This window comes from Aulonocara sp. 'chitande type north' Nkhata Bay, linkage group LG14 (genome assembly GCF_057382095.1).
Source record: "Aulonocara sp. 'chitande type north' Nkhata Bay isolate Kocher_YH1m ecotype deep benthic linkage group LG14, A_spYH_male_GT1.1, whole genome shotgun sequence".
In the NCBI taxonomy this organism is placed as follows: domain Eukaryota; kingdom Metazoa; phylum Chordata; class Actinopteri; order Cichliformes; family Cichlidae; genus Aulonocara; species Aulonocara sp. 'chitande type north' Nkhata Bay.
Window position 1 is genome coordinate 34138576 of NC_141357.1, and position 27424 is coordinate 34165999.

Here is a 27424-nt window from a genome sequence, read left to right on the forward strand (position 1 = left end):
TGATCGTCAGTTAATTCAGGTCACCTTTGACTTACTGGAAATAAAAGCTGGCCAAGATAAGTCTTCCGTCTATCTTCCATGCCACGTGACATCTATTTATTAGTGATCATTGTGTCTTGGTTATGTTATGTTAAATAAATAATTTTATATTCAAGTGTCTTTTAAGTGTTAAACAAACACATAAAGCCTTTCCTACTCTCTGTTTTGCTGCTGTCTTTTGCAGACTGATCTCTGCATTTGCAAAAACAAATGCAAGTACTAATTGCTATATTGTAATGTATTGTTTTACTGAATGTAATATTGAACAATATTACATTGAACAATATTACAATGTAACCATCTCCTGGTGGCTGCTTTCACCAGTATAAGTCACAAAACTCTAATTGTCACAATCTAGTTTCCTGAAATGAAAGTGGGTTCACTGTACTGTGTGATGCTATCGTGTCAATGTGGCTCAAAATCTCTGAGGAATGTTTCTACCACCTTGTTAAATTTATCCCATAAAGAATTAAGGCAGATCTGAGTCAAAAGGGGTCCAAAAATTGTGCCTAGTAACGTGTCTGCTGAGTGTATATTTAACTGTGTTCTAATATGTGGTGTAAAAAGTCTTCATTGGATCATTTTTCAATAAGAAAGACACTACAAATAAAGGTGGTTCTCTGGGATTTCAGAGTCAGGAGTGATGGAGTAAAGCTCCTCATAGTTATAATACATGTCTGCAGTCTTGTTCAAGGTTTCCAGGTTATTTAAAGTCTAACAGCAACTGTATCTCCAAGAACGTTGCATTATAAAACCAAACATCATTTAGGTATGAACTGTGTGTCAGTTACGACAATTACAACTGGCATCTAAAGTCAATAGAGTATCTTCAAAGAATGGAACAGTTTGTATTTACTTTACTAAACAGAGGTATGGTAACAAAGACAAATAATGTGAAATGACTCACTGGAAATTTCTGATTATCAAGTCAGTCCAGACTGTAAAAATAAAAACAACCACATAGCAAAAAGTAACAGAGTTCAACAGAGTAAAATCATACCAGACATGAGCAACAATATTCTAGGATAACAGATAACATGTAACAAATGTGTTAGGACCATGACCCATTTCTGACATTTTGGAATATTTATTCCATATTCTCTTTTTTTATTTATTTTTTTTTTTTCTTACAAATACTTTAAGGAATGTGTGCAAAATTACAGATATGCAAAATGGGATATCAAATCTGTAGAAGCTTCCCATCACTTCAATAACTCAAGTATTAGCAGTTTCAATCCCAGTATCTTTTTTTAAAACATGTATTTAGGTTAGGGTTTTTTTTAATTTTTATAATCTGTCCAAAATAAAAGCATCACATTTTTTACTGTCGACTGACTTTATTTTTCTCATAAAGTTCTGGCAGCTTGCAACACAACATTTAACACTTTACAGACACATAAAACTGTGTTGATGCATTTCATCTCTGTATATACACACGTGACAGTGGCAGGATCACATGACAAGGTATTTGTTTATTCATGTGCGTACAAGCTGCTGTGGACAACATGCAGGATTAGTCCGTGAGTCTGCACTGGCTTTGCAAAGTAACATCACTGCACAGTTCAGGGCTTAGTGATGTGAACTTCACTGGTGCCACTACCATTTGTGGTTGTGGTGATGATGTACTGTGTGGTAGCTTGCTGATTCGTCGGCTGCTGCTCCAGTGGTTCGGTGTGTGTCTGGGTTGTGCTCTGAGGAAGAGTCTGTTTCGTCTCAAGCTCAGTCTGACCCTCAGAGATCACGTAGTGTGTCTGTTGGGATGATAACATTTCAAGTTATACAATAAATCTTTTTTCTTTTTCCTTTGACTAGGAAAAAGCAGGTTTCAAGTTTCCGCCTCCTATTTTTACCGCATATTTACGTAATCCAGCTTTTAACTGTAAATTATGAAGCATCATCTACTGTTAAGCAACACTTTCAAGTATGGAGCACTGAATATAAAAACATATGCTCATTGTGTAGTACAAAGCCAAATTCAACTGTCATTTTCATCTAACAAATATCAAATTCACTCACCGTTTTCACCTGGTTGCTGCTGACTCCAGATACAGGAGTGCTAGCCTCAGCTATCACATACTGTGCATGAGGTAGTGTCATCATCTGGATTTCAGACGCTGGAAGAACAGGAATATATGATTTTGACTGGTAATCACAGAGCACAGAAGCATCAAAACATACGGCACGTGACTGGTTATGGTACTTACAGTAGCCTCGGTAGTTCCAGTTTCCCGGAATGTAAGCGTGCTGCACCGTCCCCTGCTGCTGGGGGCTGCTTGTCTGGAGGGTGTGGCTCTGGGCTAAAGTGACAGGAGTCAGTTGGGCAGGGCTCAACTCCTGACTAGTCTGCTGGGAGGTGGGGCTGAGGGGCTGACCAGTAACCTGAAAATCAGAAAAAGAGATTCGCGATTAACATTATGGTGCTTACAGGGTTTCGCTAATATGCAGAAAGAAACCTTGTTACCCAAATACACTTAAGTTTCAAAACGACTGTTTTAAATGAGTCCTCAAATACAATAACTAATTACTCTAGCTTAAAATTATCCCCAGAGTCAGTGTGGGTTCACCTGGGTGGCACCTTGTCCAGAGCTTGAGGGCTCAGTAACCTGAATGTGTTGCACCTGGATTGGGTGCTGACTGTAACCATGAGGGTCGTGTAGCTGGTTCACATCTACTGTCGGGTGCTGGGAATGTGGGGAAGAAGCCTGGAAAACAGATAATATTACTTATACATAACTGATACATAGCAAACACTGTAACTATTTTGCTTGCATAGTTTCACACACAAAGACTGAAAGGTTCTTTAGAAGCAAAAACTACAACTAAAAGCAGCAATTTTCCAGAATTTTCACAGTAGCTGGTAGTTTTGCAGCTCTAATTACAAACTCAAAAACCACAAAGAAAGTAACAAAAGCTTCAAAATTGCTAGTTTGAACCCTTAAATTAACAAGGTCAACTTAATTAGATAATGAGAGAAAATTCTTCTTTTGATCAGGTAACCATATATAAGCTTCATTTCTGGAACTAGACATGAGTTTACACCAGCATGTTGGCAGTTTATGGAACACCTGCATTCTTTTAGGCAGCATCCTATCGAGATTATCAGCTTCCTAAGCATCTATGAACTTTTTAAATAATGTAGATTAGACTTTCATGCTTACCGGCGCTACCTGGACCACCTGAAGTTGAATGTGCTGTGGCTGGGACAAAGTACCTCCTGCCTGGGAGACAGGAATGTACTGGATCCTCTGGTAATCCCCCTGAGCTGTTCTATAGTCTGTGGTTAGTGTTTGAGAAAGTTCTGTCATAGCCTGGGTCAACAGATCTGTGGTCTGTGAAGAAAAGAAAATCCATACATTGAATATTATGAAATTTCCTATAGGCAAACTTTTCATTTATCCATGTTAAGGCAATATCCTCCTTATGTTTTTGTTTTTTCTTTTCTTACCACTACAGCCTCCGCTGTGGTACCATCTGTACTGATGACTGCAGGAGTGCTACTGATCACTGCTGTAGTCGGGATGGTGTTGGCTAGCTGAGCAAACTCTGGATGCTTTTTCCTGATATGTTGAACCATCTTAGTCTAAGAGAAAAAAAAAAGCACACCTTATTGTGATTTCTACAAACAATCTCTATGGTAACAAATTTCTTCTTTGATAAAACTTCACTTGCCTTGCTGCTGTACTGTTTGGAGCAGTGTGGACAGCAGACTGGTGCAGTAGCAATGGTACCTGTCAGCTGTGTGTGTGTGCTCAACATAGGGTCTGGCTCACCAGGAGCAGCTGGGCGTAACTTACGGATGCTGGGAGGCAATTCTGCCCCTGGATGGTTTTTCAGTATGTGAGCTTTTCTCTTACTGGCACTCTTGTACACCTGCAGAGATCAGTTCATTTGATAGATTTAGGTCCCTTTGACACTAAATACAAACAAACTGGCACCAATTAATATCTGGCGCTTGACCAAGTGGGACTTGGTACACCTGGCATGTACTCATAGATAAAACAAAGGCAATAATGAGGTGTAGTTATTGGCGTTAGCTCCAGTTAAGAGTGATTAAAAATGACACAGAGGTGGACGCATGAAGTTATTTTAGTTGTTGTTTCCCATGGCAACGCCTATTAAGCGCCAAACAAACATATTTAGACATGTAACCGATGATATATTGGAAAACTAAGAACATAAAACACCTCTGCTGGTAGTGAAAGAAGAATTATCCAATAATTTGTTGTTTTTGGTTTAAAAACTCAATTTATATGAGACTGAAAGCTGATTACTTGCCATCAGAAACAAACTGATGTGACCTGCCCTCTGACAACCCAGACAGGATCCAGCCCCTCCACAACCACGATTTGATAAATGCATAGATGGACAACAGGCTATACTTTAAAATAAACAAATCAGTCCATCCCCAAGCTCCCTGTGGACAGAAAGGGGGGGATTAACAAACCTTGTCACAGTACTGGCAGAAGTAGTCCCTGTTGGGCTTGATAATTGGCAGCGTTAGCTCAGGCACGTCATCAATACGCATCTCTGGATGACGCTTGGACAAATGATTAACCTGTAACCAGAAGAATAAGAGTCACGACCACTGGAATTCAATATCAGGTTAAAATCTCTCCGTGAGTTGTAGCTCACCAGCATTCCTCTGCGTCTGAATCCCATCATGCACACTCTGCATTTGAACATGAAGCTCTCAAAGTCAGTGGTGGGGACCTTTAGTTTGAGGGTTTTGGAGCGGTGGATCCGGTCAGCCTTCTTGGCCTCTCTGTCAGGATTGTGCATCCGCTGCATGTGCTCCCGCAGCTTATCTTTTCTCTTATTATGACAAAAAAAAATGTCAGATTAGAACACATAACTATAAACTAACCTTATCAAGTGTTATCTCTCAATGCTGTTCCTTTTAATCTTACCTTGAACTGTTTGCCACATGTTGAGCACAGGAAGTCCTTGCGGTCAGAGTGGCGCAACATGTGCAAACGCAGCTTGTCAGGTCGACAGAAGGCCTTGTCACAGTCTGGGCACTGGAAGTTCTTCTCTGAATGGAAGCAGCGGATGTGCTTCTTTACCTAAAGAAAGGCATAGTTTGTGGTCTGGAACTGAGTGTTGTTATGTCTGTAAAGACATCTGAAACCTCATAACAGCATTAAACGTTTTAGTCACAAAAACATCAATGTTCTTGGAAATGGGCCATCTTTAACCTTGACCTACTAATTGAAGAAAACATTCAGCTTTAAATCCACCTGTTTAGAGCTGCTTGTAAGGAGAATTAAAAAACAAAAAAACATGAGGCTATTTCAAATAGCTTTATAGACTAATATGGCTTAATTCATAAACCTTTTTTTTGTTTATTCTATGCAAACCATAGACATGAAAGTAGGTCCGATCAACATGTTTAGTGACTATGCCCATGAAACCAAAAGCTGTACCTGATTTAAATTTGACTGCCCCCTTAAAGGTTTTCTCTTTCTGCAGCAACAACCTGCTCTGGATGCTCTACACTTGTATCAATACCTGAAGGTCTCATTCTGACACCTTGTAATTTCACTCAGGACCTCAAACTCAAGTAAAGGAACAATTATGAAATTCTCTGTCAAACCGACCCGACCTTCCTGTCGAAGAAAATCACCAGTGATGAGGTCTGAGTGTGATAGCACAGACAAAACCACAGATTTCACGCCTAAAATGGGCTCAGGTAACTGGAATGAAACTTATATAGCACCTTTCTACATAATTTGAGCACTCAAAACACTTGCCGTCTTTGTACGGACCGGCATTGTTCTCCTTCGTTTTGTACATGACTTTTTGGGGGGCAAAGAAAAAGCAAGAATTTATTGGAACCGGAGAAAGAACGTTTTGCGGTGCTGCAAATGCTTGCATTTGATGCGGTACTTTGATTGTTTTGCCACGAGTTCCCGGCATGCAATGCACGAAAGTCACGTGGTCTGTCAATCTCTATTCAGTCAAACATCCATACAGCACTTTTATCTTTTTAAATCTAGCATTCACACACATGCACACACCGTGGGAGCGAATATTTAGTGAAAATAACCTTCTTTCTCTACCTTGTCTTCAAAATAAAATTCTAGCAGGAGCAAGTCGTAGGAACTGTAGCCAAAGTTAAAAGCAGGTGGAGTCTGATTTTTTTTTTCCATCTTACCTTGTATGACAAAAGACTTTTTTAAACAAGAACAGAAAAATATTTCAGGTACAAGGTCAGAGCTGTACAACTGTTGGTCAGCTAAAATGTCACATGTTAGCTAAGGTCATGTCCAACAAATTCTGTTAGCCCTGAAGGCTAGCTGTTAGCTCATTTAAAAATCACTGTTTCACTAACCTGGATGAAATCACTAAATGTCTTCTTGCACGTAGGACAAGCAAAGAAGCCATCCACAGCATGGACGCCTACATGGTCTTTGAGGAGGTCCAGCCTTTCAAAAGTTTCTGGGCACAGGAGACAAGAATAGGAGCGATTCTCTGTGTGTACCAGGAGATGATCATCCAGGGCCGAATCAGTCGTGAAGCTCTTGCTGCAAATGTGGCAGGAAAAGGTGTAGGCTTCCCGACCATGGACTCGCAGGTGCTGTTCCAGCTTGTCTTTGTCCCGGAAGGCCTTCCCACAGTTTGTGCATTTAAAAGGACGGAAACTCTTCCTGATAAAAAGGTGCTGCAGCGCTGCATTCTGCAAAAGAGAGAGACAGAGATCTACTAGCAGATACCTCAGCAATGTTTTCTGAAATCAGCTAAGACACACAAAGAGGCTGACAGATGCAGTGGAGTGTGTCAGAGGAGGGTATCTCCTGAGAAAAACATTAAACTATGGAAAATGACAAAAGGAATCCCTGAACCTTGTGTTTTTCAGTCATCCTCCAGGTTCCACCTACCTGCACATCCATCTGTGAGGGAAGCAGGCATTGAGGAAGAGAGACACACTGTTGTAAAGCAAGCATGGGCACTATGGCACCACATAAGCTAAATGAAAAGGTAAATGTTGCCTTTAAGCAGACAGAATCTCCAGTTTTACCCGTATTCTCTTGGCACGACGCATGTCTTGCGATGTGAGATGAGCATCTGATTGGACACTCTGTGCCGGATCCTCCTTTAATGGAATAGGCAGGTCTGTACTGGGGGGCGGCGCTACAGACTCTGGAACGGGTTCCCCAGCAGGAGGTATAAGCTGACTCTCTGTCTCTGTCCCGACCTCCCCTTCTGACTCTATCTCCACCACCTTGAGCCCATTCTGAGCTCCCTCTGCATGGTCTTCCACTGGTTTCTCTGTCAATTCGAGCATTTCCTAATAAAAAGATAAAGGGGATATTGTCATTTAGTCTTCCTACTCATCATTTCCCTATTTAGCATTTTTTGACTAATGTTATGATTTGATGAGTTAACATTTTAGTTCTTTTACTTTGCTCTAAGACAAAAGTACAAACGACTTTTCTCATCAAACAACTATTTTATGCATTAGGATTTCAAATGATTGCTTCATAATATCTTAATCTGTAACTTTCCAAAGAATCACTTTGTCTAAATTATCTCGAATCAGTGTTAAATCTTGACCTACTCCATTAATCAACACAGCATGTATTAATGCGCCACTTACTGTTGTCTTCTCTCCACCAGTATCTACTGGTGGATCCAAACGTATAAATTTAGGTGGGCGTCCAGGTCGTCTTCCTGTCCCGAACCTCTTCCTGCCTCTTCCTCGGCCCCGGCCTCTAGACCTGTGCGATTTGAACAACAGTGAAGACGTGATCGGGGCTGAATGCATTAAAAATAAAAAGAACAATTTGAGATAAGGTGATAAAAAAAAAGTTTTACCTGGTAACAGAGTTTAATTTGTCATCGTGCATATTGAGATGTTGCTGCAGTTGTTCAGAGCTCACAAAGCGACGGTTACACTCATAACAAGGCCAGTTCTTCTCTTGCTCCCGAAGCACTGTAGAAACAGGAGAAAGTGAGAAACAGAAGGAACCACGACAAAAACAATAACACATCACCTTTCTGATAGTTTAATACTTCAGATTAAAATAAGCAGGACAGAGGCATGGTGTTAATATTAAGAACAGTAAGGACGGAGTGCTGAGACAAACCTTTTCTCTCTTCTTCTGTAACATCATGAATTTTTTGATTTACAAACTCTGCATATGATGCTGCATACCAGACCTGCAATGGAAAATCTCATTAAAAAGACAGACTCCAGTGGTTTCTTTAGATATCCTTCATGTTTTTCACACTCTATTAGTTCTGGTTTGCGGCCTCTTAAAGCAGTTAAATCAAACTCAAATGAATGCATTCTGCTCTGAACAACACTGACCTTTAGCTCTTGCTTGGGTTGGATATTCTTGATAGTTGTGTAAAATATCTCTGAGCCGTACTGGTAGGCCACCAAGTTCTGCTCTAGGTGATTCTGAGCAGGTCTCACAAACATCATCCAGTTGCAACTGTCCTCATCAGAAAGGTCCAACCACATGTCATTAGACTTCTCTCCATCCTTCTCTGCATCCAGCAGACACACCTTAGTAAAAAAAAGAAAGACAGATCACCAATCCAGTTTAAATCTCTGCTTAGGAGCTGTTTATATAGACATAAAAACTTTGTGGTATCCTGTATTTTCCCAGAATTCTCACTTACATTTTTTTCTTCCATAGAACAGTGCAAGAAAATACAATTAAATAAATATTGTAAATATCAGTGCTGTGCAGCAATTACTTACTTTCAAGTGAATGTAGTGGTCCTGCAACTCGCTCTGTGGAACCAGTGGCCCCTCCACAGGACCAAATTGTGTGCGCTTTGGGATGCGTCTCTTAGAAAACACTCCGCCCAGGAAGCGGTCAATGTACAGGACCAGAGGAAGACTGGCTCTTGCTTTGGACATCACCGGCCGGTTGGGGATGGGGTGGAGAGGACCGTGCTTCAGACAAACTGAGGGGTTTGCAATATTACACTCCTCGCACCCTGACAGAACACAATAAAAGAGCAAAGTCACCACCAATAGGTATAAAAAAATCTAACTGAAAACATTTTAAGGAAACTCACTTTCACTAAAATCTAAAAAGGCATTTTGGCAACCCGTATGAGGAAGCATAACTATAACATTGGACTTTTATTGACAACACTTAACTTACAGAGGTTGTGAGGGTTAAATGATTGAGGCTGATGCAGTTCCCAGTCGTCCATCTCAGAGTCTTCATCCTCATCTTCATCAGAATCGTCTGTTGAGTCTGTGGCCCCAAGAGGACTAGAAGGAGGGTCTGCGATGTCACCCATGGAGGTGAGAGAATTGGACACAGACAACTGCTCCTGTGGGAGGGGTGGAGGGGGGATTCCAAACAATGTAACAACATTCTTTGATCACGTAGTCATTTTAAAGTCAGGAAACATTTTTCTATATTCTTTTTGAGGGACTGATGCTGAAATGAAAATGTTAGCTAGTGAGATTTCTCAGGATGATTTTTGTTGCTAATCCATCATATGTCATTATTTATGCAGTGCAGTATGTCAGTAGAAAAAGAAAGACTGCATGCATCTGGTTACAGCAATAACTGGTAATGGAATTACAAAATAATGTTTCTGCTTGAATTTGTCAATTAGAAAGATGAAGCTCATCATTCATGAAACAGTTTGTGCTTGTGTTTCCCTACTTTGTACCTGAATGGATGTTAAAAACAAAAGCAGACAAAGGCTATTTACTTGTTTGAAAAGCTAAACAGCTCCACACAAACAATGCATCCTCACCTGGGAAACCGGCTCCAGGATAGCTTGTGGCGCATCTGCTACATTACTGAGAACATGCAGATTGGCTGCATTCATGTTCTGCCCGCCAGGCAGTAGCACTGTGACCTATAAACGACATTTAATTGGTTAAGGGTTCTCTAAAAACAATGTGGTGCAAAAGAGAGCAGGTAATTTGACAATAGCTGATAAACTCACCTGTTGAGTTGTACCGTCCTGCTGAATGTAAGCCACTTGTGGCTGATCAGCAAATACGGTCTGAAAGAACAATGAGGTGAGTATGTGGTACTTTGCAGTGAATAATGTTGTCAGCACATGACCTAAGTGAACAGGCCGCCATCCATCCACTGCCTGAAACCATCTGTTTTAGTTCCAGTTCCCCTCCTTTTATTTCAACCTTCTTTAACTTTAAACAGTTGGCTTGTTTGTCTGTTTTATCCATATTAGGAATATCTGTCCAAATTGACACCAGAGCCAAGACATGAAAAAAAAATACCTGATACCTGAACTTTTGGCTCATAGAGAATATTTGGACATCAACAACATTACTTGAAACTTTGGCTATATCGAATGTGGCCAAAGTATAATTATAATTATTATTTTTTGCAAACTGTCCTATATAAGTCATGAAGAATCGCTCTCATAAAACAGGAGCCTAGTTAACACACAACACATTGTGTCCTGTTTGTATTAAACACCAAACACTGCCTGCCTAACAGGGCATATCGTCCTACTTACACATGGCATGTTCATGCCTAAAATGTCAGATAAAAATATCTCTCCTCTGAATAAGATCCCATCTTACCTGAGTGCCATCTGCAGGGTGTATGTAGACCAGTGTGTGCTCTGCAGACTCTACCGAGGTATAGGAGTTTCCATCTGCTGTATAAACCACCTGCTGCTGTCCTCTGTCTGCCTGATCCCCACTGTACACTATTTGGGCCACAGTGCCACCTTCAAAATGCACCTGCAACATGTGTATACATAACACAAAAGCTTTGAACCATCTGCAGCAATATTACATCCGATTTGATGAGCAGGAAACATTTATTTAGATGGGTCACTCTTTTCCATAAAAGTAAATGGTGAATTGACGATTTAGCAGCCACCTGTGCCAGCTGACAGAAAGTGGGTGTGTGCAAAAGATCAATTGTTAACATGCTTAAATTATTATTATTACACATCTTGCATCTTTTCAGTTTGTATGACTCTGCTGTAGCTGTTCAGACAAATCAAATAAGACGGTGGACCTGTGTGCCGTTGCTTGAGTCACTGTTAACAGTCTGACTCCACACTGCTGAGGGTTCCTGCTTGGTCTCCATGGCAGCAAGGTGCCAGGCCTTTCACCACAACGATAACTTCCCTCCTTAGACAGCCACGGTGTCTGCAATCCACAGAGATAAGAGGATTTGTGTTATTTTAATTAAAATAACAAAACATAACGATAAATAGAATAGCTAATACAGAAGGGGAGACGCTCATGTCATTGGTAGTTTGACGTCTAAAATCATAGACTAGCATTCAGAATTACATTTTTTGCAGTTTTTTTTTTCTACAGAAATGTTAATATTGTTAAGTATATTTATGAATGGGTGTCTGTCACACCTTCATCGATGTCATATTATACTTGTTGTATTAGTAGCTGTGAAGCTGCAACAATGGAGTACTGCAGTAGCCACTTTTGGGCTACATGGAAAAAGATACGAGCCCATAGGCCGTTTGAAGCTGAAATTTTGGCTCGCCAGACAGCGTTTCGCTCGGGTGACAGAGCATGCAAGCCAAAATAAAGGCAGCATGTTTCTTCGTGCACAGAAAGGACACACAAGACTCTCAGCGGGGGTACGAGGGAAAAGGCGGTTTGCCGGCAAGGCCTCCCGGAAAACTGTGTCTAAATACAACCGCACATCGGCACAAAAACCACGGTGAAAAATCATGTGTCGGTAAAGTAATTCAGAAATCTACTTGGTATAATCAATATTAGATTCAATTCCCCCCTATTTTAACCCCGCAGGTTCTCAGTCCCAACCGGACCATACCACAAAAACCAGTGCTGTAGAAACCCGGGCATATACTGCACTGCTACATTAGCATTACGCTCATATAGTCCCAATGTAAGGCCGCACTTTGAGACAAACATAACTTGTCAAGCTGAATGACATGGACCACATTTTACATTTTTTAGGAACATTGGTTTTGAAGCGCTAAGGGCCTGAATTATTTGGGTAGACCCACCCGTCCCCCATTTCTAGTTGAGTCCAGCCCTTCAAGTCTACTGTGAACAAGGAAGAACAGGCTCCATTTTGGGTGGGACTAACAACAACGGCTACATCTGAAGAGACCTACAGAAAAAAATACATTTTGTACCGATTTAGCTACGCTTAAACAATCCGCACATTTAATGTACAGTAACGGAGAGACTACGAAGCGATCGAGCTACAGAACGGGTCGTTAATCAGTCCCGGGTTTTCTTTAATTTTCTGGAAAACGTACAAGTTGTTCTTACCTCAGAATGGTAGCTGCAGAGATGGCCGCATTGCATATATTAACATAATCTGCCTGGTAACTCGCAAGCTCGTGGTTTCTGATTGGCAGTTAGTTACTTAAGAACAGGCGGGTGTGTTAGTTTAAGACGTTATTTTAACAAAATGTTTTTTGTATTCAGAGGACATATAAATTATTTTAAAATAAACACTGATGTTATAGTTGTAACTTCCTTTCGTTCTAGTTATAACATTTCAGTTTTAGCAGTTCATTTATAGCCAATCAAAAAATTATACCCTGTGGTCATCCAATTATATTTAATCACATCTACAGAGGCGATTCGCAACCTTTCAAAGTTGTGGTAACATTTTTACCACATCCATATGTGGAATATACAAATAAATCTCTTTATTTGTACATATAAATATTTTTTATGTCTATTAAAGAGTGGAGTTGTGACTTAAATACCACTGGAAGCACTACTGGTCGATTCCCTGTCGTGGACGCGTAGAAAGTAACGATCATCAAGTCAATTTAGCTGTAATACAGATTTATTTCCGGTACTTCCGGTTGTTACTGTTTTGGCCTGAAAAGGTCCGATGTCCACCTGCAACAGCGTATCTTTTCTATGTGCTAATTCTTAGTTTCACACAATTCTATTACTAATGTCTGAGTGTCTTTTGAAGCTGATTACCGGAACAATGAAATGCCTGTTTTTCTTGCAATGATGTTGCAGAATCAGAATACTTTATTTATTCCTACGTAAGTTATGTGATTACAGTTGCTGCAAAACAATAAGAACAGTAACAGATTAAATGAAGTTTAATAATACAATATAGTACAAAGTTAAATAATAATAAAAGAAATAGCTCTAATATATATAAATAGCTCAATTATAAGTATCCAGAATATTACAGGGATTGAATATGTATATTGCTCTTATAGTTGTAATGCTAGTGCCCTTAGATCTCCACTAGAGAGAGCCAAATACTCCTGGTAGAGGTTTTTCATGTTTATCTCGCTTTTAATGCAGTATTAAAATTATTTATTCTAGTATGATACTACTGGGTTTGCGATCCAGTAACGTTTGTAACCTTCAAGAAATTAGGCCACCACAGTGGTTGCTTTGTTTGATTGCTATAAAAGTAGATTTGCCATCACTTCAATCAAGTGCAATATAAACAATCATTGATTCTTGCACTTCAGTCTATGCTCAATCACCCACCATTTGTCATTTCCTGTTATTTTTTGTTTGTTTGTTTTACAAAACCATTAAGAGAACTTTGAGTGTTTGAACAGAAGGCCATCCATAATTGTGAAATGCAGCAATTTAGGAAAGACTTGAGCTCCTCATTCAGATAACAGCCTGGAGTAAGTATATGAGCAAGATTGTCAGTGGAATAACCTCACTGCAGAAAAATATTACGACTTTGCCTTTTATGGTGGAGCCGCTGCACAGAATAGACTGTAAAAGATATGTGAAACCCTGCTTTGTGTGTTTTGAAGAGCATTCAAATGACTTTTATTGAGGAAAACCATCTCGTACCTATTCGAAAAAGTACAGCAACAGGGAGATTGGCTAGAACTGATCTGAAGCAAGAAACTTCAAGATGAGTTTCTCACTGTCCTCAAGTGGTTTGGCTGAAACCCAGACTGAAACACTGAGTATCTGTGAATAAACCTGGTGATGCTTCCTAGTATGCTTAAGAGAATCTGCCAACAAGAATGAGAAATCATCTAAATCAAGGGTGTCAAACATAAAGCCCGGTGGCCAGAACGGAATCCAATTTAGTCCACTAGGTTGGCTTTAGGAAATGTGAAGCAAGGCATAAATGTTTAACTTTTAACTGTATTTTCATAAGTTTTACAGCTTTGGCTTCTGATAAACACTTCCCTCATTGCCATTCATACTATCCCAAAGTAAATGAGTAATATATAAACAGGGAAATCACAGAAAACTTCCTGTTTTTTCACATCTGTTATTTATATATATATATATATATTCACTGGTTCAGGCCACTTAAAATCAAAGTGTATGTGACCCACAGTATGAAATGAGTTTGACATCCATGATCTAAATCTTACTTGTAATGTCTACCCAGGAAGTTATAATGACTGCTAGATTGACTTCATGGGTCTGATTATATTTGACATCAAGTCCACAACACAAACCCACTAGATCCTGCTGATTTCATGTAATGAATGAGTACTAAATACTTAACTGGGGGAAACTGACACTTCGTTGTGAGTTTGGTTACTTCATACTGAGACAATTCCTTAAACCTCTGAAATGTAACTCCACAGTTCACGTTGGATTTTGAATGCCTTCAGATAACTAATTAATTAACAGGTAGCATTACATTCAAGTGAACTTATTTTATACAGCCAAAGCAATTTTTTATTAAATAAATAATTTTAAAACAACAACAACAAAGTAAACATGTCATTTGTTGCATTCTCATTGGACTATATTAACTGGCAAGCCGAAACAGGAAATTAATTATCTCTCTTTTTTTCTGGATGTATTTTTACTCAGGTATCTGGGGATCAAACTGACACATACCAAAATTAATCTAAACATATGCAAATTAGAATTGCTCTGACACATCTAACAACTGATGTTATAAAAATTAATAACCGATCCGTGCATGCTGCCTGGAGCAAAAATCAAATTTACATGAGGCTTTTTTCAATAAACCATCAGAGAGAAATAGAACTGACACTCTAGTAAAACAAACTCAAGTCACAAAACACCCAAGCTGCATGTGTGTGCGACTGTGTTTATAATTACCTTATGTAAACAAAGAAAATCTAATTTTCTTCTGTGATGTTATGTTCAAAACTGAGGCATGCTGCTCACATCATTTGCAATCTTGTAAAATAGTCAAAGTCTATTCACTATGTTTGTATACAAATACTATGAACAAGACAAGTATCAACGGGTATCGTTTTAGTGAAAAGTGCTTTTCCCTGAACATGTTCTGTTTAGCTAACAGCCTAAATGAGTAAGTTTTGCCAAATGGACCGTTGAGGAAAGACAGAGATGCCCAAAAGAATCCTGAAAGCTTCTTCAGAGCTTTCAGGTTGAATGTCTCCATAGACCTGGCATCCAGACCTCCACATGTACAAGACTGTTTATTTGTTTGCCATATGATGATGTACTCCTAGCCATGCTCTCTTTCAGCTTCAGTCCCATTCACAACATTACAGCATAACTTTTCTGATTTAAAAAGCTAAAAAAGAAAGCTAAACAAACTAAAGTGATGTTCTTAAATTAGAAATCTAACTAGAAAACTGAACCTTTCATGTATTACTACAGTTCAAGGTTCTGAGATTGAGTTAGTATCTCAGTACAAGTACTTTGAAATTACAATTGATGACTCACTATTGTTTACACCTCACATTAAGCAGCTGGTCAAGAAATATAAACTGAAACTTGGGTTTTACTTTAGAAGAAAGTCCTTTTTCTCATTTGAGGCAAGACAGAGCGTTGTAGTTTCCACGTTTATTATTGGACTTGATTACAGTGATGTTACTTATATGCATGTGTCCAGGGAAGACCTACATATGCTAGTTTCCGTCTATCAAGCGCACTGAGGTTCGTTACAAGTTTTAAAACTCTTATTCACCGCTGAACATTGTATGCATGGGTTGGGTGGATTCAACCACTGGGATATTCTTATCTATAAGGTAATTGTTGGTTTGCCCCCAATTTATTTATACACTTATATTCATCAAAATGTGTGGGAGGTCTTAGGTCCTAAGAGTTATTCATTTTATCTGTTTCAAAGGTTTGCAAATTATATATGCATTATATACACCGTATATATGTGTAGTATTGTTGCACTGTTTTCTTTTAGTTAAGTATGTAAAAGCTTATTCCACTAATCTGTTAAAAATATTAAATCATTGGCATCAGTATGTCAGTAAATGTGTGTAAAAGAATGTGTGTAGAGATTATGTCAAATTATTATTATTATTATGTAAACATTTTAAAGCCAACTGTACTCCACATATGTGGTGCAGTAATAGTAATGCAAACCTGAAGATTCAGATGGGTTAAAATTATGCTTCGGGATTCTGCTCAAGCTTTTAAGACGAATAAAGTACAAGCCAAGTGGTTGTGACCAGTAATGCTGCTACCTTTCATGTTGTGTTCATAAATTTTATGTATACATTTATTATTATAAAAATGCAGCGGTACTGACTTTAAGTGACACATGAAAAAGAAACTCGCCCATATTCCTCGTTTCCGGAAACGTTGGCACAAAAGCTCACTGTCTGAAAAAAAAGTTCGTCTTTAAGTGAAGAAGTCTTATAGCCCACAGCTTACTGCAGATAAATATAGTTAGGTATATTTCATTTAGTAAATGACATTATTCCTCCAATAAGTGTCCCAATATTTTGCGTCAGCTGTTAATTCTAATGTGCTTTATATTTTTGGGTGGATGGTGTTTGCGCGCTAGCCGCCTGATGGCGCAGTGCGCACTGCTCTGGATCAGAGGAACCAGGGGAGGGAGGAGGCAGCAGGGGCAGATCAGCCGCGCCACAGACACACAATCCACATTTCCAGAGGAGAGCGACAGTCAGCCCCCCCTCCAACGTTTTCTGTCGAGCTCGGGTAACAAAACAAGCGAAGCAGGACTCGTCTCGCTCGTCGGGGTCTGATCATCAGATTGTTCCCTGGACTTGATTTGGTCTTTATTCTCTCGGAGGTCACCTTACAGAAATAGCTCACAGGATATAAGTTATTTACAGTAGCATTATCCGAGATCCTGGAAGATGGGTTCGGTCCCAGCGATATCTGTCCTTATTTTGGGCATTGTGGTTCCAACGTTGGCCGGCTACATTGAGGTATGTGAGAAGAAATGTTTCCTGATTTACTGTGTAGGCCTACCAGGTTAGTCTAAGATCCAAAGACCAATGTGGTAGCCTCAAGCAAAAGCTGATTATTTTGCCCTGTCCTCACATGAGGTACTTACGGCTAAGCTTTGCCGATCTTCTAATGAATACACTATGTTACCTTGGTTGATGTGAAATATACTGATAAGACTTTTTCTCTTCCACACTCGGATTCCCACAGGTAGCGGAATGAATTCAGCAGGGAGGAAAGGGTTTATGAAATTTTTGTTACCTGCTTTTTTTTATAGTTGCAAATGCTTCGCCTTGTGTTCATACATATTAAAACTACTTAAATATTACTCAGTTTACTTCCTTTACTTCATTCTGATGCACTGATTGCAGTTTATTGGCGAGTTGACCAGCGTGGGGCTCAAATGTCCTATAACGAGAACTATAGCAGGATTTGGTGCAGAGATCAAACGAAAGACAATTGGTGCTTAGTCAGGCATTTAGGGAAACATAGAACCTCTGCACTGGATCACACACAGTCATGCAGCCTGCTGTACGTCATGAATGTATAGACGATATTACAGAAAGGGGTATCCTTTTACCTATGCAGTCTATTTTAATTGTAGCTTTTCCTGTGTCAACAGGATGTCCACCTTTTATAGCAGACTTGAGTTCCTGCTCTATAGAGTGGATAATATATTTAGAAGCACTGAATTACCTCTCAGTAGTTGATATGTTTGACACAAATGGTCCAATTGTTGGTCTCCTTGTTCAAGTACTCACGCTCTCACACTTGCACACTTATCTACGTGATGTCCTATTTTCCTGCTGGCTCACCAAAACTGTGATGCCTGCAGTGTCAGACGTGTGTGTCAGTGGATAACAATGCACCCATTTTCACAGCAAACAGCCCCACCACCCTCCTCCCCCTCAGAGGTTAAGCATAAGTATTGCTGCTTACTGTGGAAGCAGCCATGACAAAACATTTTAACGAGTTATCTTTTCCTGGCACTTGTATTTAGCAGGGAATGTTTCTCTCTCCTGTATTTGCGACCCCCAAAAAAAACCTCGGCCATTTTGAGGCGGTATTGGCTGGCATTGTGTGTGGGGAAATAATGGTTATTATGTCCCCAACAAAATCTATGCTGCTGCACACTCTACAAGGACCTCTCCCCTCTGCAATGATTGCCTCCTCAGTCAGCCTTACTAACCACACGGACGTGCTGATCGATACAGGACAGACTCTCCTGAGATGATTAATGGATGAAATCAATGAATTTCCTGATCAGTCACCCAGATTAAATTCAGAAATTTATGGAAGCTGCTCTGCATCTTGACTGTAATGCACATGCTGAGGATTCCTGTGGTTTAATCGATGGGTGTCCTGGAGGACGGGCCTTTTTTCTTTGTTGGATTATTGCAGTAAAACACTGCATGGACAGAATATGGATATTCATATTTGTTTTTGCACCTGCCTTCTTTGCAAATACACTTTCTTCACAAAGAAAAAGATTTGATATTGAACCAAACTATGCTGCTGTTAGGTAAAACAGAAATAAAAATGCCTTAGAGCTGAAGAAATAAGATGACAAACCCCAAGGGATAAATATTTTACAATGTATTTATTCAATTTATGATCTGACCATTCAGGATCAACATCAGCTCACAGCTCAATTTATTAAGGTAAAATACATATTCACAAAGGTTAGCTTTTTTCTAAGAATTGAGTTGAACACTGAGGTGTATCTAAACAGACACAATAATGAAGTCAAGCTGTTTTTCCCTTTCAATATAAATATCAGTAGTTTGAACCAAGCAGCCATCTTCCTCCTTTTCACTGCTGCTTTTGTTTGCTAGTGGAGTCGCTGGTGTGTGGAGATTGGGCAATGCTAATGAGGTTGTGGACGCACAGCTAAGGTAGCTGAAGCCACTGAGAGCTTCTAAGAATCACTCACTGTTGCTCAGACATGGTTGTTGCCCCTCTCATCCAATACTCACCTTCCATTGTTCCTCATTTCTTTTCAGTTGTGATTGTCAAGCTTCTAAGAATCACACTGACCATTTGTCAGACATGGTTTTCCCCTTTTATCCAGTATTCACCTTCCGTTGTTCCTCATTTTGTTTCTGCTGTGATTGCCAAACTGCTCTCTCATTTTGTAATTCCGCCTTTTCGTGTTTCGGGAGTAGCCTGCTGACTTCAGCTGTGCAAACAGTTTAGTTTTGTTGAATACCTGTGAGAGTGGCAGATTGTGAGCTTTTGTTTCTTCAGCTGTAGGTTAGCTTTCTCATCTGGCCATCTCTGTATTGCAGGGTTTACTGCAGTGAGGTTTGTTTTTTTGTGTGTGTGTGTTTTGTTTTGTTTTTTGACCGTTTCATTTCAGATCCAAAAAACAAGAATCTGGGTTTTTATTTAAATGTCACTCACTTGTGGAGAATCATGAGTGAACAGCTGCATCTTTTCTGGAGATAATGTGGAAATGAGAAGCAGGTTTACCCAGAGAATTACATCACACACAGGCATTCGCCAATATAGCTCCCACTGGATTAATAGAATACAGAATATCAGGAACAGCTATTACATTCAGTACATTTTATTCTCTACTTACTTAGCAAACAGTGATTATCACAACGCACACAGTGTAAAATGTAGTGTTATGCAACACCACATCACATTTTTGTGCCTGTCATTAAAAAATGTTAGTGTTTTCCTTCAAGCTGGCCTGTAGCATCAGATACATCATCATGTTTCTAAGCTCAAGGCAAGACAGAACTTGTATGGAAGAGACAGCAGTGCTAACTCATGCTAGTAGAGTGACTTTGGCAAAACTCTGTTTACAAACATGCATTAGTCAGAATAGCCTTAGAGGAATGGACGAGCAGAGGTAATCGAGAGAAGATTTTTTCCTCTTTCAACAATGTTTTCTCATAAGCCAAAGCCTGTGTGCGTGCTTATAAGCAAGCTGATATTAAAGTGTGCTTTCAAGTGTATTTGCTCTGGATATGGGCTGATAGTGAACAATTGCATGTGAATGACTGCCCCCACTTGGTTGTGATTGTTGGGGCGGGAGCTATGGAGCTGTCGGTTAGCAGGCTTGAATGATTTCCTATGAAGGCCTTTTGTGTGTCCTTGAATAGCCTGAGACAACCCAGGGTGTCCTTACCATACAGAGGGGATCTCGATGCCCAGCAGAAATAAGGACAAAGACTGCTGGCAATGTTTTATCTGGGAGCATTTGCATTTGATAATGATCTGTCAATATAACATAGTGGGTGGTGGAGCACAGTTAAAGCCTTCCATAGGCTGGTGCTTTTCTTTGCTCTGTAAGCTGTAAAGATTGCCTTTTTGACCTCCACGTTCAGCCATGTCAGTCAAGGTGAAGGCGGTGACATGTGCTCCATCAGCAGAGCATCAGCCTCACCCGCCCTTGAATTTGTAGATTAGCACCTAAAACCTTGCTTTCAATTGTTGGGACAGCCCCGTATCCCAAGAATCCTCTTAGTGACAAGAAACACTGGGTGCTTATAGATCTGCAAAGGGAACGGTACTAATCCCAGAAACCCTGTCCCAACACACACTCATACGCTCACTGATTTCACTCGCCCACACAGTGAGACCCTCATTTCCACACCCTGCAGAGGCAAACTGACTTCAAAGTGGCACAGAAAACAGTGAGTCACCTGTGTGTAATATCAGTGGCGTTCGCTCAACACTGAAGTCTGCTCTATGGCTAACAGTAGGAAGGTATGTCTGACTGAATCTAAGCCCTTAATCTCTAACCTTTCATTTCCTCAAAGATACCTTCCTGCCACTCGGTTCATCTAGACTTTTCTGTCTCCGTCTGTCTCTCCGTCTTTCTTTTCACTGCCTGATTCTTGGCTGATTCTTCCTCCAAGCTTGTGCATGTCTCCTGGAGCGATTCCATCGACAGACACACTCGCGGCTCATCCCGAGGATTTAAATAGAGAGGCCTCATCAGGCGAGCCTTGTTCTCACGATGCCAGGCTTTGTCTCCGAGGCTCTGCGTGCGCCCTAATTATCCAAAGTGAGCAGAGTTGTCTTTTTTTCTTTTTTGCAACTGGAAATGTGTCTGCGTGTGGGTGTGTGTTTGTGCACCCGAGTCCTCTTGCAGCTCTGCTCATCACATATTTAGTCAGTTTTTCTCGGTGAGAGATCCTGGGCGATGGGGACTTGGCTCAGAGTCAGTGGGTTCAAATCAAGACACCCATGGCTGCACATCACTTAAGTTGCATCAGGCCCTCTGCCATATGTAGGACAATCTGCACAGCCATAACAATCTACCCCATGTATATGCAGTCAAGGTGAACGGCACTACACCTGTGTCTGTGTATTCTCAACAATAGCCTGGCTCAGCACAGATGCCAAGATGTCAGTTTGTATGCCACAGTGCTCAGGAATGCATAGCCTGAAGTCCAAAGGCCTCACTTTATTGTGCTGTGAGCAGCTCTGTTCCTGTGATAGCACTGAAAGTAACTATACACTGTGGCGAGTTCAGCAGACAAACACATGCCTTTTAATCCGTTTTAAAGGAGCCCTGCCTTTATTTTTTAATGTAGTTTCTGTTTGACAAAGAGAAGTCAGTCAGTGTGGGCTGGATAAACCCTGTCAACCCCCTACTCGGTTTGAACGTGGGTTTGTGTGTGTTTGTGTGTCCCCGCAGCTCAGTGAGTCACTCTTGCTGCTTGAAATTTTCTTCCCATGAATAAAATATCTGGTGTGCTATCTATGAGTTACAGTGCACTCGTGTCTGTGCTTATGGCCCCACCTGTCTCACCCTTAGTCCCTGGTTGTCCATATGAGAGGAGGACTTTGTCTACTGTCCCCTCCCCTCGCTCCTGGTCTTATTCAGGTGTGCAGATCAATGAGTCATGTGCAGGCGCGAGCGAGGCCTCTGCACTGATTTGTCTGGGGGTTTTTTTTTCCTCTTTTCTTTTCTTTTTTTACTTGCACACAGTGGGATAAGATAGAGGCAGGCAGCAAAGAATCAAAGAGCCAGTTTAACTGTGTGCCAGGCATTGTTTCCTGCTGTTTGCATGTTCATTTGCATCACAACATGTAAAAGCAAAAATTACTCAAGGGGTGTGTGTTTTGTTTTTTTGGGGGGGGTTTTGCCCCCCCCCCCCCTTCCCCCTCCCCCCCTCAATCTGTTTGAACCCATCTTCAACTGAGTTTCGTCTCTTGGCAAACAAGAGGAGTGAAATCAGACCTAGTTTTCCAAACTTCAATCATAATTGATGTCTTTTCTTGGATGCCATTTTTCGTTTCTTTATTTGTGTGTGAGAGAGCTTGTGGGCTGGTCTGTTTTTCTTTTTTTGTGTGTGGCTATATTTGTGTCTGTCATTATTTTCCACGGTGTGTGCTTGCAGCATGCTGGGAGGTCATATCTTTTGGTGTGTTGTGTCTTGGTGTCGCATTGAACGTGCTTTGGGGCATGATGGGGATGATCACAGACACAGTGACTGCTCTGTTGTTGTTTTGGGATGGCTTGGGTCCCATTTGATAAGGTTTTTCTCTTAACTTAAACTGCATGCACAGGTATAAGCACAGAGTGCCTTTTTTTGATTGGTTAATGGGGGAAAGGTGGTAGTCTTGTCTTGATAAGCAGGCTGAATGACTGGCAAGCTATTTTGCTGCCACAGTGCTCTGTTTTGCTGAGAGCACTGCACAAATGCTCCACCCGCTGCCAGGGAAAACAGAGCATGCTAGTTCCAGCTCCCTCCCTGTCCGTCTTCCTGCTTACTGGGCTTCCTACATATCTCTTCCCACTTTGCTTCTGTGCCTGTAGTAGAAATGCTATCATCCAAATTGAAACCAAGGACAGCACAGACTTCATCCTTTTCTTTTATCCTTTTTTTGCCCCCTCCCCTCCTCTGTGTGTGTAAAGAGATGAAAATGTCAGAACAGTAAGAGATAGAAGCATTGCAGTGTAACTATATACCCCCAGAGAGAGGCCTGCTTCGGGTGCTTCTGCTTCTGCTGCCGCCGTCGCCATCGCTGGTACTCGAGCTTTGTGACGGCCCTGTTAGCAACCAGTCTGATACAGCACTTTCTCAAGGAGAACGTGGCCAAGGACAAACAGCAGCCCTGTAGGATGCTCCCCTGGGGACTAAGACATAACAAGGGAAGATTGTACCCATAAAAGAGAGAAGGTGAAAAGGGAAAACCTGGCATTGAAGCATGAGATGTATTTTTTCTTTTGATCGAATACAGAAAAACATTTTTCCTTTGAGTTTTGCGCCCCCATAATTATGTGTTCTGCTCCTATATTCATGCACTGCAATTAATTCAGTAATAGTTCTTCATGCATGGTGGAGAGCTACAGGCTGCCGATCCCCTCCCTGCCCTGACAATGGGAATAAATGATAGATTTTTGTGTTTTGTATAGATTAAGGACAGGCTAAAACATGGGAATGTAGTGTAGTTTGGAAATAAGGGAGTATTTCAGGATATTTACATTTAAATATTTTTAGGAATATATGTTTATTTTACAGGGTCAGGTAGGCAAAAGGACAGACTTGTGAATGGGGATTATTTTTCAGTGTTTTTCAATTTTCATTTTGAAGGAATTGAACTTGTCTTTACAAATCATATTTCTTTCACAATGCCCCAATACAGAGGTCGGCAACCTGCGGCTCTTTAGTCCTTATAGTGCGGCTCCGCGTGGTTTGGGAAAATAAATCTGAAGTGTATTTTATTTATGTTAGTTATTTTTTAACTTGTAGTTCTAAATTGGAAGATTATTGTAATATTGAAATACAAAAATTAAATTATATTATTTTTTTTTTTTTCATCGCTCAAAATAAGCGTCACACTCGCGGAAGCCGGTATACCCGGCGAAACGCCGTGCCTTTATCGAGACTTTCAACCCCAGGTAGGCCAGTTACGGATCTTCGGATCCAAATTATGTCAGCAGCTATTCTCCACCGTGAACTATGTTAAAAACAGACACCGCTCACGTAGAGCTGGGCGATAGAACGATAACGATATGTATCGCGATATAACTTTTTCTCGATAGAAAAATTAACCTATCGCGATAGACCTCGCCGCTCTTGTCCTCTTAAAAAAACAAAAAAAAAAAACAAAAAAAAAACCAGCCAATCCAAATTAAGTAGCGCAGAGCCGAACCAATCACAGCCGCAGCGTCACGTCACGTGACTTGTTACGTACAGCACAAGTGCCAAGCCGCACATGTGTATTTGTTTGGGAAGCAGCCAGCCACCGTACCGCCCGGGTAATGGAGGAAATGAGTGTGCCGACTAGAAAAATCAACCGAGCGTGACCGAAGGTTACCGAAGAGAAAACAGATGATGGTTCCAATGCCGGAGAGATTGTCAAACGGAAGAGCCATAGAAGTTCCGTAGTGTGAAGGTATTTCAGCTATTTCAAGTCTGACAAAAAACAGAGTAGCGTGCACTGTAAATTGTGCCGAAAGCAAGTCTGGAAATACAATAAACTGGTGCATGCGCTACGTCCACACGTACCCGGGTATTTTTGAAAACGCAGATTTTTCTATGCGTTTGCACCTTTCGTCCACACGTAAACGGCGTTTTTGGTCACTGAAAACGAAGATTTTTAAAAACTCCGGCCAGGGTGGATATTTTTGAAAACTCCGTTTTTGCATTTACGTGTGGACTAGAAAAACGGAGAAAACGCAGCGTCAAAGGTGTGCGCATTTTTTGACGTCACACTGTGCGCCACGTTATTGTTTCGGTGAAATGAATTTCTACAATACTGTTACTGTTAATTCTACTCTCTGCAGTGTTTAAATGCTTACATATACACACAGTTACTGTCCCTCCACACATACCACTCGGTTCTGCTTCTATGCCCCAGCTTTGTTTACTTTTTCCCACCGAGGCTTCTAGACTTCTGATTGGCCAACATTTCTGCACGGTTAGGAATCTAGCGCCACCTGCTGCTTTGGCATGTTCATAGCAGCGTTTTCCTTCATTTCTGCCTTTACGTGTGGACGGGATTATTTTTTAAAACGAAAACGGAAAATCTCCGTTTTCAAAAACACCCGTGTACGTGTGGACGTAGCCTCAGTCTCTGACTGGAAGCGCTAATTCGTCATTCGGCTTTTGTCAGACTAAAGTAACTGTTAAAACTGTTTGAAAAGCTCAGCTATACAACAAGGAGAGATTGAGAATTTCCTTTTAGTTCTCAGTTTATTTGATATTGACAAAAGTTAGTCAGTTTTGTCTGTTCTTCTGTAAAACAAACTAAGATTTATTTTTAGAATTAATATTTTGTTTCTAAGTGGAATTGACAATTTAGTCTGTTTCATTTGTTCTATTTTGAAACTTAAACGCTTTAGCGGCTGCCTTTTGTGTATTTTGCAATATTTGCCTTTATTTATCTGAAAAAGTCTCATGTTCCTTAAGTACATCTACCCTGTTGAACTTATTATGGGAAATAAATATTTAAATAAAAACAAGCTGCTGATTATTTCACATTTTACTTGTGAGCAACGGCACATTTAAATCTTACAAATATAGTTATTTGGCTTATATCGTGATAGATATCGTTATCGCCTGAAATGAAAAAAACATATCGTGATATGAAAAAATCTTATATCGCCCAGTCCTGCGTAAAGATGAAAGTGACTTCGTACAGCCCCGATTTGCAGACGCTGTGCGCAGAGGTTCAGGAACAGAAGTGTCGTTGTAAACATATCACGGCAGACCCGACGATGTTTGCATGAACATGCTTTTCAGCATCTCTTTATTGACCACTTTTCACACACAGTTGCTGTACGCATACAGCCGGCTGTAGCTTTGCAGCTCACAGCCCGACACATACCAACACAACAGCATAGATAGCACAGACGTTAAGGCGGCGAGGCGTGATTGCGGGTGCCGCTCAGGTGCGTCCATCTCCCCTGCAGCGGCGCTGCCGACCACGCCCCGCCACAACAGTTTTTGTTTGGATCATTTTAGTTCAGCTGGATGTCTTTCCTTTTGTTCTTTAGGAGTTCAAAATGTGTTAATTACATAAATAAAATGTAATTTTCTCTGTAGCACTTCATGGATTTCATAAGCAACACACCTTAGTTGTTCACACAAAGCATAAAGGTAAAAAACAATATATACAGTGTTATCTTCATTTTAGATGTCAAAAAGTATTTGCGGCTCCCAGTGTTTTCTTTTGCGTGGAAACCTGGTCCAAGTGGTTCTTTGGGTGTTAAAGGTTGCTGACCCCTGCCCTAATAAGATGCCTGTTCTGTCAAGCAGTATTCTAGTTTATTTATAATTAAACACAGAAAAGCAGCAGATCCTCATGTTGGTGAAGCTGGCCTTTTTAAACTAAAATTTGCAGTTCATATTCTGTTGGTAAGTTACTCAATTAATCAGCAAATTGTTCCTGCACTGAAAAGTCCCCTGAGCCTATTCATTGCTGCTCACAGTGTGTGTTACTGGGTATTGCTGCATGCTCTGGGCTTGATTTTTAGGAAGTATACTTAGCATTCGGTACCCGACTTGCATCCAGCCAGATCTGATATTAGCCAAGCTTTGACCCTCTTATCATCCTGGTAGTATTTGTCTTTTTAATTCTCCAACCAATGACCAGTATAGGTTTCCATTATCTGTTACAAGAGTTACTATCAGCCCACTGCGAAATGACTCTTGAAGCAACAATGACTGCGCATCAAGCCGTGAATTTAGAAGTGCTGTCAGATCACAAGTTGGAGGACTTTTGTTTGACATTATGTGTAAATTAAATTTTTTTTTTGTTAGAGCCATTTCAATTTTATGCATTTCTGGCCTGAAATGGGACTTTTTTTCTTTTTCATTACAAAACTGCAGTTAATGAATGCTTCTGCTGCACACCTCAATCAGCCATTTTGATCTGAGATAAATCCCAATCAAGCACTCTAGAGAATTCCATTAGTTTGATGAGATATGAATATGGCTCCGAGCAGAAATCTGAAATAGTCTGCTGTTTTCAGACAAACCCATTAAAAGTCATTTGATCTTCTGCAGCTAATTATAGAGCCTTGTGAGCTGCTAGCTGCCTTCAGCAAACTCCACCTTCTCCATTCCCCACCTTCCCTCCAACCACTCCCCTCAGTGTTCATCACATCCCATCCTTATGTTTCATATTTAGAATCAGTGCGCTATTATTGAGGTGCTTGGAGCTGACAGGCAGGCTCTGCGGCCCAGTCATGTGAGGGCAAAGGGATTTGTCAGCCTCATACTATTTGTCATTGTGCTGATTTAGATTTGGGATCTCACCCAGACAAGTAGCAGGATACCGCAGCAGGGTTTGACGGGCCGTACACTGCAGGGAAAGGAACAGGAGGTG

At 40.6% G+C, this 27424-nt stretch overlaps 2 protein-coding genes across 10 annotated transcripts in view; one reads left to right on the forward strand and one right to left on the reverse strand.

The window, feature by feature from the left end:
- Positions 1-879: 879 nt before the first annotated feature.
- On the reverse strand, positions 880-12394 carry prdm10 (PR domain containing 10). Of its 3 annotated transcripts, none has more exons than XM_086262213.1 (23): positions 12272-12394; positions 11019-11152; positions 10574-10735; positions 9967-10026; positions 9772-9876; positions 9162-9336; positions 8750-8991; positions 8351-8551; positions 8127-8199; positions 7855-7972; positions 7637-7757; positions 7058-7327; positions 6371-6715; positions 4947-5102; positions 4672-4851; positions 4484-4594; positions 3709-3909; positions 3485-3619; positions 3198-3368; positions 2604-2741; positions 2244-2418; positions 2056-2153; positions 880-1790 (listed from the first exon to the last, which is right to left on the reverse strand). In XM_086262213.1, exons 2-23 carry the CDS (start codon positions 11088-11090, stop codon positions 1602-1604), a joined length of 3498 nt encoding a protein of 1165 aa, XP_086118339.1. In that variant the 5' UTR covers positions 11091-11152; positions 12272-12394; the 3' UTR covers positions 880-1601. The 3 variants fall into 3 exon arrangements, with proteins under 3 accessions (XP_086118339.1, XP_086118341.1, XP_086118340.1); XM_086262215.1 differs by lacking the exon at positions 12272-12394 and adding an exon at positions 12001-12146; XM_086262214.1 differs by lacking the exon at positions 12272-12394 and adding an exon at positions 11374-11765.
- Positions 12395-16786: 4392 nt separating this feature from the next.
- aplp2 (amyloid beta (A4) precursor-like protein 2) overlaps positions 16787-27424 on the forward strand; it is a 52468-nt gene continuing 41830 nt past the window's right edge. For 4 of the 7 annotated variants that reach the window (XM_086262224.1, XM_086262221.1, XM_086262225.1 and 1 more), the window contains exon 1: positions 16788-17103. In XM_086262224.1, coding sequence (XP_086118350.1) covers positions 17032-17103 — 72 coding nt within the window. In that variant the 5' untranslated portion in view covers positions 16788-17031. Of the gene's footprint in view, positions 17104-27424 lie in introns of all 7 variants that reach the window. The other 3 variants (XM_086262220.1, XM_086262222.1, XM_086262226.1) reach the window with 2 other exon arrangements.